At 48.6% G+C, this 15,891-nt stretch overlaps 1 protein-coding gene across 2 annotated transcripts; it reads left to right on the forward strand.

The window, feature by feature from the left end:
* The first annotated feature begins 473 nt into the window (after positions 1-473).
* nptxrb (neuronal pentraxin receptor b) lies at positions 474-10,711 on the forward strand. 2 transcript variants are annotated; one of them, XM_023814432.2, is made up of 6 exons: positions 474-544; positions 4,527-5,240; positions 6,884-7,133; positions 7,815-8,056; positions 9,317-9,496; positions 10,474-10,711. In XM_023814432.2, exons 2-6 carry the CDS (start codon positions 4,572-4,574, stop codon positions 10,702-10,704), a joined length of 1,572 nt encoding a protein of 523 aa, XP_023670200.1. In that variant the 5' UTR covers positions 474-544; positions 4,527-4,571; the 3' UTR covers positions 10,705-10,711. The 2 variants fall into 2 exon arrangements, with proteins under 2 accessions (XP_023670200.1, XP_023670199.1); XM_023814431.2 differs by lacking the exon at positions 474-544 and having other exon boundaries at positions 4,164-5,240.
* The last annotated feature ends 5,180 nt before the right edge of the window (positions 10,712-15,891 follow it).

Raw genomic sequence — 15,891 nt, forward strand, 5'->3', positions numbered from 1 at the left:
CATTCGGATTTTAATAAAATGTATGTTTTAAGGTGCATGTCTCCAAAAAGATCACTTTGTGCACTTTACTCAATTGACTCATTTTCATAACACAGTCTGAATTTAGAGCATTATTTAGACACCTGATTAATTTAGACAGTTGTGACTCGGAATTACGGTAATGGAGTGTATATTTATAATGGGTATATTTGATAGGATTTAGCGCAGGTGGGAAACATTAGCCTACTTCCAGGTTCTATTTAATTTCTAAGCCGTTATTTGCAGTCCAAATAACGACTGTTCAGGACCCTTGAACTGCTGGTGACCCAAAGCTGCATAATGCGATCTGCGGTCCATTTGAGGTGTGGAGACATTTCAGTGGATCGCAGTTCTGGATTTGGCCACTAGGTGGCAGGATCGCATTACGTGAGAACCGTTTAACGGCACAGACGTTTTTTGCAACGCGTTGTCTTTAAATTTTGTTTTAAATGTATAATGTGGTCAGCCCCTTTAAAGCTTGAGCGGCCATAGTATTTTTTTCTCACAGAAATGAAGACTTTAAATTGTAAGTATATTGTAAGCATTTTAACTATTTTCCCAGCTTTGAATACTACGCTGTTCTGGACAGATAAGTGCTTTTTATTCTGCTAAACTGAATCCTTATAACTGGATGGACCTTTGCATACTGGTGGCAAAATACACATTTTCTACCCTGCATGTGTGATAAGTCAGGCATTTTCACCACATTAAATCACACTTCATATCCCGACTCTAACAGACAGCATGTTCTGTAGATCAGCCACACTATCGTGCACAGTATCTCTGAAGTGGAACTCTGTTAGTCACCATGTATTTCTATGCTTGATCGTTACATGGCCCTTTTTCCCTCCTAAGGGGCCCACAGAGGGGGCTGTTAGTGTCGGGTATGTGGGAGGCTGTTTGATATGTGTCTGCACCGAATTCTGCCTTAATTACAGCTTCTGCATTCCAGTTTTGGCTCCAGCCCACCTCTCCTCCTCCTCCTCCTCCTCCTGGGGGGGGCAATTTGTATTGATAAAGAAATTCCGTAGGTGTGAGCTTGCTGTGACTTTTTATCGTTACTTTTAAATATTATTGGAAGGCAGGGACTTGGTGCTCAGCAAAATGCCCTTAGTATCGTGCCAAGTTCTGGGTCTGTGACATCAGTGCTCTCTGTGAAAGTCACACCCCTAATCCCGGATGTGACACTGCCGCTGCCACACACAGTATTCCCCCCCTCCCCATGAAACTCTGGGGGGGGGGGGGGTCAGTAAGCAGCTGTCTGATAGGGTTTTACTTGGGCTGTTCCCTACATCTGTAAAGTACTATCAGACCCTAACCATGTTTTAGTTGCATCAAGAAAAATGTCAGGAGGGTGAAAACTAGCCGCAGACATTCAGCTGTGGACGGTAAAGCCCCGCCGCCCCTCACCTCTTCCTGCTAATCCTGCGTTGCTCCTTGCATATCTAATGCTGCATACTTCTCTCCCTGTCTCTCTCATTTCCTCTCCCTTATCCCCTCTGTCCATTGCATCCATTCTCTCTCTCTCTCTCTCTCTCTCTCCCTCTCCCTCCTAGCTCAGGGATCTGCCTCTGACAGCCGCCGTGATGATATCGGCTTTCCGCTCCTCACACAGTGAGGCTGATGACAGCAGGAGGCGCTGCATTGTGGAGGAAAGCACTTAATACAGTTACCTGGAGACAGGACTAGATCAATTACAAACAGTTAATATATAATATGTATCCTCAGTCACTGATAAAAATTATTCATTTTAGATGCATAAAAAAAGTTCATTTTCGCTTCCTTTGATATACTAGCTTTGTACTGTGACAACAGTTACCCTTGAATCTCAAATTTCCTATTTATAAATTACATGAACCCCAACAATGTCAGATTATTATGACTGGTTGTCAGAAATGCTTTAGCGTGAAGGAGAACCACATAGAGAGATGTGTGGCTGCGGGCGGAGGCTGGAGAGCGGCTGCGGGCGGGGCTGGAGAGTGGGTGGGGCTACAGAGTGGCTGCGGGTGGGGCTACAGAGTGGCTGCGGGCGGAGGCTGGAGAGCGGCTGCGGGCGGAGGCTGGAGAGCGGCTGTGGGCGGGGCTGGAGAGTGGCTGCGGGTGGGGCTACAGAGTGGCTGTGGGCGGGACTGGAGATTGGCTGGGGGCAGAGGCTGAAGAGTGGCTGTGGGCGGGACTGGAGAGTGGCTGTGGGCGGGGCTGGAGAGTAGCTATGGGCGGGACTACAGAGCGGCTGTGGGCAGAGGCTGGAGAGTGGCCGTGGGCGGGGCTGGAGTGTGGCTGCGGGCGGAGGCTGGAGAGCGGCTGTGGGCGGAGGCTGGAGAGCGGCTGTGGGCGGAGGCTGGAGAGTGGTCGTGGGCGGGGCTGGAGAGTGGTTGTGGGCGGGGCTGGAGAGTGGCTGTGGGCGGGACTGGAGAGTGGCTGGGGGCAGAGGCTGAAGAGTGGCTGTGGGCGGGACTGGAGAGTGGCTGTGGGCGGGGCTGGAGAGTAGCTATGGGCGGGACTACAGAGCGGCTGTGGGCAGAGGCTGGAGAGTGGCTGTGGGCGGAGGCTGGAGAGTAGCTCTGGGTGGACTTTATGAAGAATTTCAAGAGGGTCGTGATACACAATGATGAACAAAGCTTCACCAGGCCCTCTCAGTAGGCGGTGTCGTGGCTTTAGTGCCTGAAGGACCCAGATTCAACTCCAGGGGGCAATGTTCTGTTTTTAAGATTTAACCCGAATTGCATCAATAAAATGATGGTGATGGCTATGTCTGTAGCTTATTGTACAGCTCCAGCTAAGCTCCAATGCTAACTTGAACGTGTTACCAGTCATTCTGTGGAAGGTCAGCCTAGCTGGCTCCTTAATGGATGTATACTTGCAATGTGGTATCTGCCTTGCTTTAGAAAAAAGTAAAAAAAAAATGGTAAATGTAAATGCAGTGGACAGACAGACCAACAGACAGTGAGATAGATGGATGGATGGATGGATGGATGGATGGATAGATAGATAGATAGGTTTACATTAGCACTACAGCACACACATTTAGACAGTTATAAACAAACAGTAACAGTGCCGAGAATTATAGCATGGAATTCATTAGGCACAGAGACTGGAAGATGAAACTTCATTATCATCGTTAGGACAGTCTGTGCTGGATGGACAGAGTGAACATCCCCCTCCTCCAGAACATCCACACCTTGCCCCCGTCTCACATATCAATAAAGAGCACATGGACAGAATGTGAAAACGTTTATGTAAGATGGGAGACATGGATGTTCTAATATATGATTCAGGACACTTTTTTCACATGTCTAAGCCTGCAATCGCTCAGCCACAATCTGATTTTGTACCCCCCCCCCCCCCCCCAAAACTGCTATCCTTCATTTTCATTCCTTTCACCTGTTATTCACTTTTCCATAGTCATCCCCAGGGGTACCGGGGGGCAATTCCAATTCCAAGGACAATTCCAAGGGCCCCCAACTGACAGGGGCCCTAATAATTTGGAAAATAATTGGATTGGTCTGGACTAGGGAGCCCAATATGATATGCTTTCATGGGGCCCAAAATCTCTATTGCAAATCTCTGGTCATCCCTAAACAAAATGCCCCCCCCCCCCCCCCACACAACTGCCTGTGTCACGTTGTTCTGTTTGGCCGTCCCAATGAAAACAAACCTTTCACTTGATGGATAATCGCTGTTACACTTTAGGCAAAGTTGTAATCAAGATCTAGCTGGCGGACCCGAACTTATTTTGTTATGGGGGGAAAAACCTGTTCGGAATCTTCTATGGCATGATTTTCCAAAAGCGCGCCGTTAAGACCATCTTAGAGAAGCAGAAAAATTTAATGTAAATGAATGTAAATTTAAAGTAAATGAATTTCCCACTGAACTTAACCGGAGCATTTGAAGTAGCTCTGCCTCCGCCAAACCCACGTAATTGATGTTATCGTGACTTGTTGGTGTGACGTGACTGCGGAGCTGCGAGGAGCTCACTGTATTTCGCTTTCCCTTATATTGAATTGCGCTGTGAGCACGCCATCTAGTCCCTTATGTGTAAAATACATTGCATATTTCGCTGGGTGGTATCTCAGCTCGCATTCCCCCCCCCCCCCCCTCTCTCTCTCTCTCTCTCTCTCTCCCTCTGCCCGCCCCTCCGATAATCTCTTACGGTAACTACAGAGAGGCGCTCTGCCGTACAGCAGGTGCGAAGCGCCGTCCGACGCCGAATCGACGATATTTATGAGCACACCGGACGAAATAAACCAGTCAGTGAGGGAATAACCGGCCCCCTGCTTCTCTGTGCGAGCGATCTGGAGCGATTTATTTGGCTTTGATTCATTTTTCTAGCGCGTATCAATCATTTGAGGGGAGATTTGTACATTTACCTTGCGGAGATTTGCCAGCATTTTATTAGATCCTGATTCCACATAGATAGGGGTGAGTTTTCCCCCCAGTTCCCATTAGGAACTGCCTCCTTTTTCAACGTGAGCTATATTTCCAATTTCTCCTACTTGTCGCCCCAGCACTCCGCCACCCTGAAGTTCATCGCCGTCCTGCTGGCCGCCGGGATGCTGGCCTTCCTCGGCGCGGTCATCTGCATCATCGCCAGCGTCTATCCGAGCTCCACGGCGGCTGCACCGCAGCCGCTGGCCGATAACCATTCGCTGGCCCCGGATCTGGCTCACCGGCCCCTGTCCCCGGGCCCCGTGGCTCACGCCGGCCCTTTGGGCGCTCTCCACGGTCCTGAATCGCTCGACGGTGGAGGTGTGGGGATCGGGCTGGAGACGCCGGCGATTAACGAGCTGAGCAGCTCCGGGAGAGCAGGGGTAGGAAAGGGGCAACAGTTCAGTTTTAGCCGGCTGATCTGCACCCCCGTGCCCATCGGGGACTGCAAGTCCAAGAAGCAGGCCGACGACCCGTCGCTGTACGCCGACGAAGAGTGGGGCTCCTTCCTTAGCACAGCGGAGCAGCTCCGGCAGACCATCCAGCAGCAGAAGGAGCAGATCCTCATGGACCAGCGAACCATACGGGAGCTCACGGGCAAGTTGTCCGAGTGCGAGAGCGGCCTGGAGGAGCGCAGCCTGCAAGAAAGGAGCGTCGGACCGTCGGGCAGACGCCGCCTGATGGCCGGGGACGACGTCAAGCCGTCGGCTGCGGAGCATCTGCAAACCGCGCTCGCCGTGGAGGAGCTGGAGCGGGCGATCCTGCAGCTTAAAGACCGCATCGAGATGCTGGAGGTGTGGTAGTGGAAAAGTGCAATATTCATGTGTAATGATCATTACAGTTTTATATCAATCGCTTTTTTATTTCTAAAGCGCATGCATATGCGTGGAAGCTGGGGGTGATTGCGGCCGGACGCATAGGGGGGAGGGGTATCACCTGTAGTTTAAAAATTACTCCAAATATTCTGTGGTAAGTGGTATCTTGAGGAGTACATCACAATTATTGGGCAGCGCAATGTATATTACACGTGATACACAAATATAAGTAGCTGGTGTATTAGATATTAACCTGATTTATCCATCTTTTCTGCTTTCTGCCAACTTGTGTTGATCTTGCGTCCATTTTCAGGATGATGTGGATCTGGCCATGTTGCTGTTTAGTGTCGGAAACATATCGCACATTGGATTATCCTTGTTAGAAACATTCACATAAACCTCTTAAGTAAATAACGCTATTATTGTTTTCACGATATACCCAAAACAATCAATAGTAAAGCAAAAAACCTGAAATAAATAGTCATAAATACGGTGTAAATTTCCAGTCTAAACGTAAAGGGTTTTTTATATAAAAAACAATGCTTAAAACAACATGTGATAATCTGGTTTAATTCTGATCCAGTTATTACTATTTATTATTAATGTTACTATTATTCTGTATTTAAACTGAAGGCGGAAAGGAAAATATCGTTGGAGCTGAATACATATCTAAATTGATGTTTAAAAAATGACTAAAACATGAATTCAAAACGTCGTTTTGTTCATAGTTCAGCACTGGAAAAAAATTGTGAACTTTTGTATATTTCATTTTTGTATTAGCCTCGCGTCCTATGTGTCTCTAAGGCTCCGGTCTCGCCGCCGTCCGCTTTATGGAAACGGGCGAGTGGATCGATTTTTTTGTATTATATATAGTCTGCACCACTTAAGAAAACGCTGAAATGTGAACCGGAAAATTCTTCGGAAAAACCTCGAAGGTACTTATTTCTATTTAATGTGAACGAGAAAATCCTTCAAAAAAGAAAGAAAGAAACAAAGATAGGCTACATGATTTCTATTTAGAATTTATAAAATAAATAAAGCAACATCTTATTCTATCGACAATCCCTATTCTTGCTGGGGGAGATTACCGACGCGGCTTTACTGTCCCGAGAGGGCACACTGAAATCAGGCGCATAGGTGCAAACATAAATAAATCTTCATATAGGAGAAAGCTGAGTCTGTCCGTACTGCGGGGTGACTGTGTGCTTGTGCTGAAATAGGCGCTCTAATCTGCTGCAGTCAGCGTGTGTACGTGTGGCTGTGGCTGTGTTTGTGCGTGTGCGTGTTTGTGCGCCCCTCGGTGTTTGTCGGAGAGAAAGCACGGATCGGGGCGGTTATTGTCCTATAACCAATCCTACCGTATCTCGCATTGCTAAGAAAGCATTGACAGATGTGCTTGCTAACAATCTGAAAGCCCATTAATACTTATGGTTTTACGACTCTTAAATTGATGTTTAATGTATGAAGAAACGCGCTCGCGTTCCTTGCTGCCCATGATGTTATTGTCTCTCAACTTAACCACAGTTTCTTAAATGTCTTTAATAATCTGTATTGGGAAATTGTATATGGGGCTTCCAGTGAGAGCTACTTGGTTGCTAACGACACATTTCTTTACCTTACAGTCGGAGCTTGGGCCCACTGTCCATAACCGGACAGAGGTAGGTGGGAAGGGCCCGGTGCACTCCACCTCCAGCGGGGGGGCGTTCGAGGCGGTGCGCTGGCGGGTGGAGAGCCTGGAACAAGAGCTGGAGCGGAAGCTGGAGATGCTGGAGAAGGAGAGGGCCCAAGTCCACAAGGCGGCCCATGACGGGCGGCACGAGATCGACGAGGGGCTGGAGGACCTGCAGCACCGCATCCTGGAGCTGGAACAAAGTGAGGACTGGGGGCATGCGAGGTGGGGGGGGGGGGGGGGCAGCCATGAGGGGAGGACAGATGGAGGGGACGAGTGTGAAAATGCAGAGAAGGTGCATAGGGGAAATAGTTTAACACATTAGTGTGTGTGTGGGGGGGGGGACTGGCCAGAAAAGCAATTAATGGTGGAGTCAAAGAAATGAGTCAAAGATGAGTCAGACAGACTCCTTCCTGTTTCTTTCCACCACCAGCAGACCTGAAGATCCCTCATTAGCAAACTGCTCTCTTATATTATCTGTCTGATCTATTTGACTTAGTAATTTCATTTATCTAAAGTGGCCCATAGCTTTTAACCTCTTATCCCATTTGTATTGTTGAATATCTGTTGAAAAACTGATTCATGGCAGCAGGGGTGATTCTTTAAGGTGGGGATGCATAAGTGGGGCCTTAATTAATATACAAGGGCCAACTTTAGCATTAGCCAATGAAATGTTTTGATATGGTGAGTGGCAGGGGAACGGGCATTCCAGAGACCAATCAGCTTTCAGATGGCTCATGTGCCCCTGTGGCCCCGCCTCCTTGCAGCTATATATTGACACAGTAGGTGTGCAGCTGCAGTTGCTTGGTTTTCCAAGCCCGTAGTTAAAGCTCCTTCTTCTGTGGTGCCGCTAGTTATTATCCTGTTTATCACCTCCTCCGCAGGTCTCTCTGAGTACAGCTACCCAGAGGGCTACAAACTCTCCTTCCCCATACGCACCAACTACATGTACGCCATGGTGCGGAGACCGGTGCCAGAGCTGTATGCCTTCACTGCCTGCCTCTGGCTGCGGCCATCCGGGGGGGGCATCGGCACGCCCTTCTCCTACTCCGTGGTGGGGCAGCCCAACGAGCTGGTGCTGCTGCAGGGGGTGCACACCCCCGTGGAGCTGCTCATCAACGACAAGGTTAGAGCCTAATCCGATCACGTGAGCGAACCTGTCGCCTTGCGGCGAGCGAGAAAGTCGCGTGCAAAGTCCCACCCCAGCAGTGATGAAATACTGGAAGCACTGGAGGCAAATATGCAGCATGGTAATAATAGCATAGTGTGCAAATGGGTTAGGACTCCGTGTCCGTAATCAGAAGGTTTTTGGTTCAAATCAACCAGCAGTCTGATATCGCAGTTTGGCCCCTGAACAAGGCCCCTAACCCCCAACTCCAGGGGCGCTGCACACCAGTTGACTCTGCACTGTGACCCCCCCCCCCCCTCCCCCCAACCTTGGTCTCACCTCTCTGAGCACTGGAGAGCAAGATGGGGTAGGCGAAAAGAGCATTAATCAAGTCTATTTTAAAAACATACAGACATACAGTGATTACTACTATTACATGCAGTGACAGTTACACATACACTATGACTAATGTAGTGTGGTAGCAGCCATATAAATATTATGAACACGATGCAGATATGGAAGGCGGTGAATGGGCTTGTTGGACAGAGCTCAGCATTCCGATGTTGCAGTGGGGGTTCGTGTCTCAGGCTGCAGCTTGTGGCCCTGATGCTGCAGTGCTGGCAGGACTGTGTGTGTCCCGTTCCTCTAAACATACCAAACAGACCCCCCCCCCCCCATTTGCAGGGATGCTAATGCCCGGTATTATAATATTACCCATTGAGATTCTGAGGGTGAGAGTGCAGCCTCTCTCCACAAGGGGGCGTGACGCCCGCCCCTTGCTCTGAGTTTTTGTAGTTTGCACGTCTTCTCCAGGTACTTCCGGGTGTCTCTGAATTTCCCCTCGGTTGCAGTCGTGCTTGAGCTTATGTATGTGTGCGCCCTGCGATGGGCTGCCCTCCTGTCAGAGGTGTCCCCTGTCCCCTTCCCTGTACTTCCTGGCATAGACCCCAAGCTAACCACCATCCTGGACATGCAAGATAGATGCATGCATCGTGTATTGGAAGTGCGAAAACTGTGGGCCTTATGTGGGTTTATGTAAGGCAGGTCGTGGTGATGTTTTTGGTTGGATCTGGGGATTATGTAATTAGCGACAGGATCTAATCCAAACCATGTTCTCTGTAATATAACACCTCTTTGTTTTTAGATGACTTTTCATCCAGTTTCTTTCGTCTTGGCTGCAAATCCGGCACCTGATTTATGCACAATTCCCTTTTCATCTCTTTCGCTACTGCGTCGCCGTGCTAACCACACCGCCTATGCCACCCTCCCCGCCTGCAGGTGGCGCAATTGCCGCTGTCCCTGCCTCAGGGGAAATGGCAGCACGTGTGCGTCAGCTGGAGCCTGCGGGACGGGGTGTGGAAGGCCTACCAGGGGGGCAAGCTGAAGGGCGAGGGGGCGGGCCTTGCTGCCTGGCACCCCATCCGGCCCGGGGGGGTACTCATACTGGGGCAAGAGCAGGTGAGTACTGCCCATGCGAGGGTGGGAGAGGCGAAAATGCACTATGCACATCTCTGTGTATATACTGGCTGCCGTTATATTATATGTATTTATATAGCTCATTATATTTACTTGCCATAATTGCACTATTGCACTCATAATTGCAAATATTATATTCATACATAGTAAAATTTGTATGTTTACTAAACATGCTGCTTTATACTATAACCACAATTACTTTCACAACCTCTTTCATATAGTTTATATTTTATATTTTTAATACTTCACGTTCTTTGTTTATTTATCGTAATCTACTTTATCTTCTGTCTGTTAATATTCATGTGTATCTCAAAGCATCGCTGGGAAATCACAGACGTTGAGTTTCGTTGGAACTTGTTATAGTGACAGTAATGGCATTCTACACTCTCAGAAAAAGGGGGAAATATTTGTACCTTTGCTTGTCACTGGGGCTGTACCCTCAAGGGTTCGCCAGTTGTACCCTGAGCTGTAGGTGGACTTGATTCGGTGAGTGGCAGGGGAACCCTTGATGGACTCTGAGGAACATTTCTGTACCGTTGATGGTACATTAATGCTGTTTGTACCTTTGGTATGTTCCTCAGAGTCAGTTTCTGCACCTTAAAAAGTTCAATTACAAGGGTACAGCCTCAGTGACAAGCAAAGGTACAAACTTTTGCCCTTTTTTTCTGAGAGTGTACATGTAGGACTTGGATATTATGCACTTATGCAGGTTTAGACAGAATTAGGGGCAATATTTTAGCTGTGTTACGGTAACAATGTGTCAAATATAAGCCCATTTGTCAGGCAGGGGGGGCTTTTCTCCAAAGCCTTTCATTCTGCTCCTACCTTCCCTGTCCCACTTTGATCCCATATCCACTCTTCCCCACCTCACACCTAGGCTTTGTAGATCTCTCTGCTTGGTCACCTGACCTGCTCACTTCCCGCCTCTGCCCCCCACCCCCCTTTTAACATCCACACAGGACACTCTGGGGGGGCGCTTTGACGCCGCGCAGGCCTTGGTGGGGGAGCTGGCCCAGTTCAACCTGTGGGACCGGGTGCTGGCGCCCAGCGAGGTGTCCGGCCTGGCCGACTGCAGCCAGGTCACGCTGGGCAACGTGGTGCCCTGGACAGAGCGGGACGTCGACGTGCTTGGGGGGGCCACCAAGGAGCCACTGGAGCCGTGCTCACAGCGTGCCGACGGGCAGCAGTGAGGTGGGGGGCAGCTGCGGGGGGTTGGGTTGGGGGGGGGGCTGGTCGTGGGGTTACATGGGTTTGCGAGGCAGGGAAGTGTCTGAGGTTTGAGAGCAGTGGGGGGAGGGTGTAAAGGGGGGGGGGGTGGTTGTCCCAGCCAGAACGTGACCAAGCTGGAGGACGCTGTTTACCTGTCACGTCTGCACTGCGCAGGTCTGCACTGCGCACGTCTGCGCTGCGCGTGTCTGCACACCAACTGAGCAAAGCAGGCGTGATCTCCCACACTGTGTTCTTTTCTTCAGACCCGGGCTCTGTGTACCTGTTTGCTCGGACATGGGGGCGCGGCGGGGGGGTCCTCAGCCTCCTCTGGCACCTGCCCTCGGGAGCTTTGCTTCTGGACTTTCCCCAGCCCCTCATTTTTATCCAATCTCTCATCTGCCATCTCCATGACTCAAGGCCACCCAGTCTGACCCACAGTAGATCCCTCGGGCCTTCACATGTCAATGCATGATCGCCATGGCAACCGGAGGTCCAGCCAAACCAGAAGGCGCAGACTCCTTGGAGATTACAGATAGGTTCATGTCAGAAAGCCCCCCCCCCCCCCCACACCCATGCCTGCTCTGAGGTGGACAGTGCGGCAAGACCGAAGGAGCACACGGCTTGATTTCGGCAGACATGTTCTGAAGCACAGGAGTTAATAGAGAAGCACAGATCAGAATCTTACATATCAGGTCATGAAACCCACAGCGGAGCAGGCTGGGCGCTTAGTGTGAAAAGCAGGATCCTGATTGGACGGAGATGGGGGGCTGGCCTATTTTTGGGATTTTTGTGAACGTAGGGCAATGGGTGTACGGGGGCAGGCCTTCACTGTTTTGCGCCAAAATGTGTCCAGAAAATTCTATTACGCCACGTAACTAAAATTTGCCCCCCGGAAACCCTCCACCCCTTCCCACCCCCCACTGTAAAGTTTCTCAAATCCATTTTTATTTGCATGAGTGACCAGATCAAGTGAGGTCATTTGGACCAGCTCGAGCGTGCGGCACCTTGGATGGGTCCCAAGTCGGCCGCGTGCCCCTCTGCTCCGAAAGCGGATGCGCAGTGCCTATCTGGTCACACGTTTAAAAAAAAGAGGTGAAGTAATTACTGATTTCTTTCGCTGTTGGTTTTCCAGTTGCCGAGTGTGATGTCGGTATTGTGTTTGCTTATATTTGTACCTCTGGTTCTTCTATGATGTCATAATATAGCTGTGAAAAAAACTGAGATGATTCTATCTGCCTGAACATTTAAACTGTTTTTATCGCCCCGTGTATAAAGACTGCATTCTCACGTTGCATTCAGTCTCTGTCTTGCTCCCTTTGTCTGCTTTACGCATAAGTTAAGAACTTTTGTAACTCGTTTTTCTACTTCTAAATCTCACACGGCTTTACACTCCTTAGTTTGTGTGAGTTCTGTCTGTGCACCATGTATGTTTAAAAAAAAAAACCAAACAGAATGGCCACAAATAAAAAAAATGGATTCAAGCTGAACTCCAAGTTCTTAAAGCTCTCTTGTTTTTTTTTTTTAATCTTCTTGTTGGTGCTCAGTTTTTTTTTTTTTAAATCCCTCAGGAAGGGGGGGGGGGGCATTTTTGCGGAGGTGTGACGCTCAGATTCTGAGGGGGCGGACGGGGGTGTGGCGGAACTGGAAACGGCGGCAGAGCCTGGCAGAGGCTCCGGAGCAGAACGGGGTTCTGGACAAACTACGGCATGATGTGCTGGGGGCATGGCGTCCACCGGGCAAACTGATGGGGGGGGGGGGGAGATGAAAATAACAGACGGGAAGGGAGGGAAATTTGGTATGGGATGGAAAGACGGCTCTACACTGACAGACACTTCGCTGCTGCAATGTAGAAGGAGCGTGGGTGAGATAGGAGGACATACAGATCCTTATTGAGGCATTTCAGCAGGGATTTTACCATGGTACAAGCCCCTGTAATGGCCCAGGAGCACCGTGGCCTTTCCAAATAAGGAAGAACACAGCCGGGTCGCACAGCATGCTGGGATACGCTCCAGGTCCCCCCTCGGCCATCGTGGACCGGAAGAGCGGTCGGAAGATGAATGGACAGTGCATGAGCCTGGCCCCCTTTAATTAATAATGTGTCACCGCCCCAAGGTGCCTCCGGATTGACGGCCAGGAATTTAACAGGGGATTTCAGTGATTTTACCCGCCTCTGACGGGCCTCGGCGGCGGAGCACGGTCACATGATGTGGATGTTGATCGTTTAAAAGGTAAAGGGGCTGCGCAGGTCCGGCTGGACCCGTGTGCTAAGTTACTGAGATCATAGCCACTATAATAATCCCGACAAACTGTTCTCTGCGTGCTTGGCGCGGCGCCCTCGTGTGGCGCGTGTGGCCGTGACGCATGCCCGCCGGCCACATGCCTCCATCTCCACACCTACGCCGGCGTGCTCTTCCAGGCGCCCGCTCGTCACGCCTCTCTCGTCGCTGCTTTGCGTTGCTGCGTTATCGCCGCGTGCCTCTGCATTGCCCTTGATTCCGTCTTGCTGCTGTCCTCTCGTTCCAGGGTACGACGCACTTCATTGTACAATATTAATAACCTCTGAAGGCCACACTGTCTCTGCCTTGGCTTGTAAATTATACATCCGTCATAATTAACTCTGCCCCGGCTTTTCATGCCATTTCCATCCTACCGAGACCCATTTCATCACCGCTCGTCCCTTCGAGGTACGGCGTCTCCCATCCTCCCCTTCTCACTGCGTCGCAGTCGTCACCACGGCTCTCTGACTCAAACCCTCCCCCCTCCGTGTCACCCGCTGTCACTGGAGGCTAACGCTTGCCAGAAGAGCTCCTGTCACGTTGGAGCCGTGGCAAACGCGGCCAGCGACCTTGGGAACAGGAAGGCTGTGTGAAAAACCAACCCCCACGATCATTATCATTTTGGGCCGTATTCGGATGCTTTTTTGCGCAGTCGTGTTTAGTTTCGGTTAACAGGGCAGCCATTGTGCTCCAGACTGTCACCATGCTGGTGTCAAAGCGGTTTCTGAAAATACATCAAAGGGGTTGGGGGGGGGGGAGTTTGACAGGCATAGAGCTGAAAGCCGTTCGTATTTCAGCCCGATGTCACCGAAACTCACATAACCCGTGACCATCTTCTGTAAAGCGACGCTTGAGGAGGACTGGGTGAGTACAGGAAGGACAAGCGCGGACAAAAGCTGAGCCTTCCATACAGTCCCAGAAAGATCCACACGTGGACAGATGCGAGACAAGGCCTGGTCTCCCCCTCCCCATTCTGTCTCTCACTTCCAAGATTCGAGATCCAAGCTATTTATTGTGCAGTGTTCACACAATGAAATTCTTAGTTTGCTCCTCCAGATGCTGCGGTAAAAAAATGAGGTACAGAAAACAATAGCACAGTAGATAAAGATATAAAAAATACATATCCACCTTAGATAAGAATGTCAAAGTATGTATGAATAAATAAATGAATAAACAGACAAACAAATAAATAAGTAGAAGTGGCTAACAATGTAAAATATAGATAGATACTCATATCACTCTGAGTGTTCCCCAGAGACTGTTCCCTATTTCTTCTCAGTGCCCATGTTGTACAGACCATCAATCTCTTTATTCCCTCCCTCCACTATGGTAAAGTTACCATAAACCCCCTTGTTCTTAAGTGGAGGCCCCCACTATGCTTTGATACCTTTGCCCACCGGCCACCAATCTAGATTTATGTACATTCGTGTCTTTCTTTGGTCTGTTTGATACACAGCATCAACTTAATTTCAGTTTGTCATTTATGGTGGTGTATCTTTTTCTTCTTAAGCTGAACAATGTCTGATCCCACACTTACCCACTCATTTCATTGTACAAATCGATCCCTGGTTAGATGTTTCATAATCCAGATTTCAACCCTCTGTCAGAGGGGACTGGGCCACGTAATTCTGTCTCAATAATGTATTCGACTGTGCTTAGATAAACCAGCTTAGTCATTATGAGATCAGTTCTTTGATTGGCTTACTGGGACAAACACACAGAGATATTAAAAAAAACAGTCAGATCACTTATTTCAGTCATTTCAAGATGTTTACTCAACAGTTTAATTCAGCAGTGGGAGTGAGAGTCGCAGCCCTTTGGATGTGATCAGATTTACTCACACTGTGACACAGTTTACTTTTGACCTAACATGAATCACACAGAGATTCAATTTAAACAAACATGCTCCTTATACATGAACTCATCAATGGTGAGTAAAGCAACTAATTCATAAGCACTAAGTGAGGTATAAGCAATACTATAGACAATGAACCATTGCAACCATGCAAATATGCTTATGTCTTCCTTTACAACTTTAATCACTAAAAAAACATCACCCCTCCCCTTGTGCTATTTCACTTTATCTGCCTGGGATTAATAATCCCAAGTAATCCCCAAAACTAGAATAAAAGGTCATCTCTAGCTGAATAAACTGGCACAAACGTGTCTTCAAACAATTCTATGATATTAGAACAAAATTCAGCAAGACGTATTCTTCAAACTGCCCAGAGCAAACACGAATTACATGTTTGCAGATTAAATAAGCAGATCTGTCCTGCAGAAATTCTGTATTAATATTCTGGGAACATATGATGTGAAAAAGTACAACTGTTTATGTGATTAAAGTAACATAGTAGAAGGCAATCGAAAATTTTGTATCCTGTCATTCATCCTTGATTTAATTAACACAGCATGCACTTCTGTGGACATTATGTGGCACACAATAGTGAACATTTTAGGACTGATTAGAAAAGAGACACAGGCGATTCCTGATGTAGGTCAATGGGCTGAGGCAGGGGCAGAGAGAGGAAGCAAGGATGGAGAAGATGTGTTTTATCAGCACGAATAAGACTGGACACAGTTGCCACATATAAAATTCGTATAGCTGTGACACTTAAGACTTCACTTTCAACAGGTTAATTCTGTTTCATGATCAGTTTGCAGATCATTCAGGGAAACCAAACATTATTTATAAACCCATACTAACTGCCATAGTTCATCACTGTATGATGTAGAATTGTATATTTCATGGATCCATCTTCCAAAACCACTTATCTGTCACACTGTCACAGTAATCCTGGAGCGTACCCCAGCAAACACAGGGCAAGAAACTAGGAAATACCCTGGTGAAAATGCAGTCTGCTGCAGGGTACAGTTGTGTATTTTATAGTA

The sequence above is a fragment of the Paramormyrops kingsleyae genome, chromosome 5 (assembly GCF_048594095.1).
Source record: "Paramormyrops kingsleyae isolate MSU_618 chromosome 5, PKINGS_0.4, whole genome shotgun sequence".
Taxonomy (NCBI): Eukaryota; Metazoa; Chordata; class Actinopteri; order Osteoglossiformes; family Mormyridae; genus Paramormyrops; species Paramormyrops kingsleyae.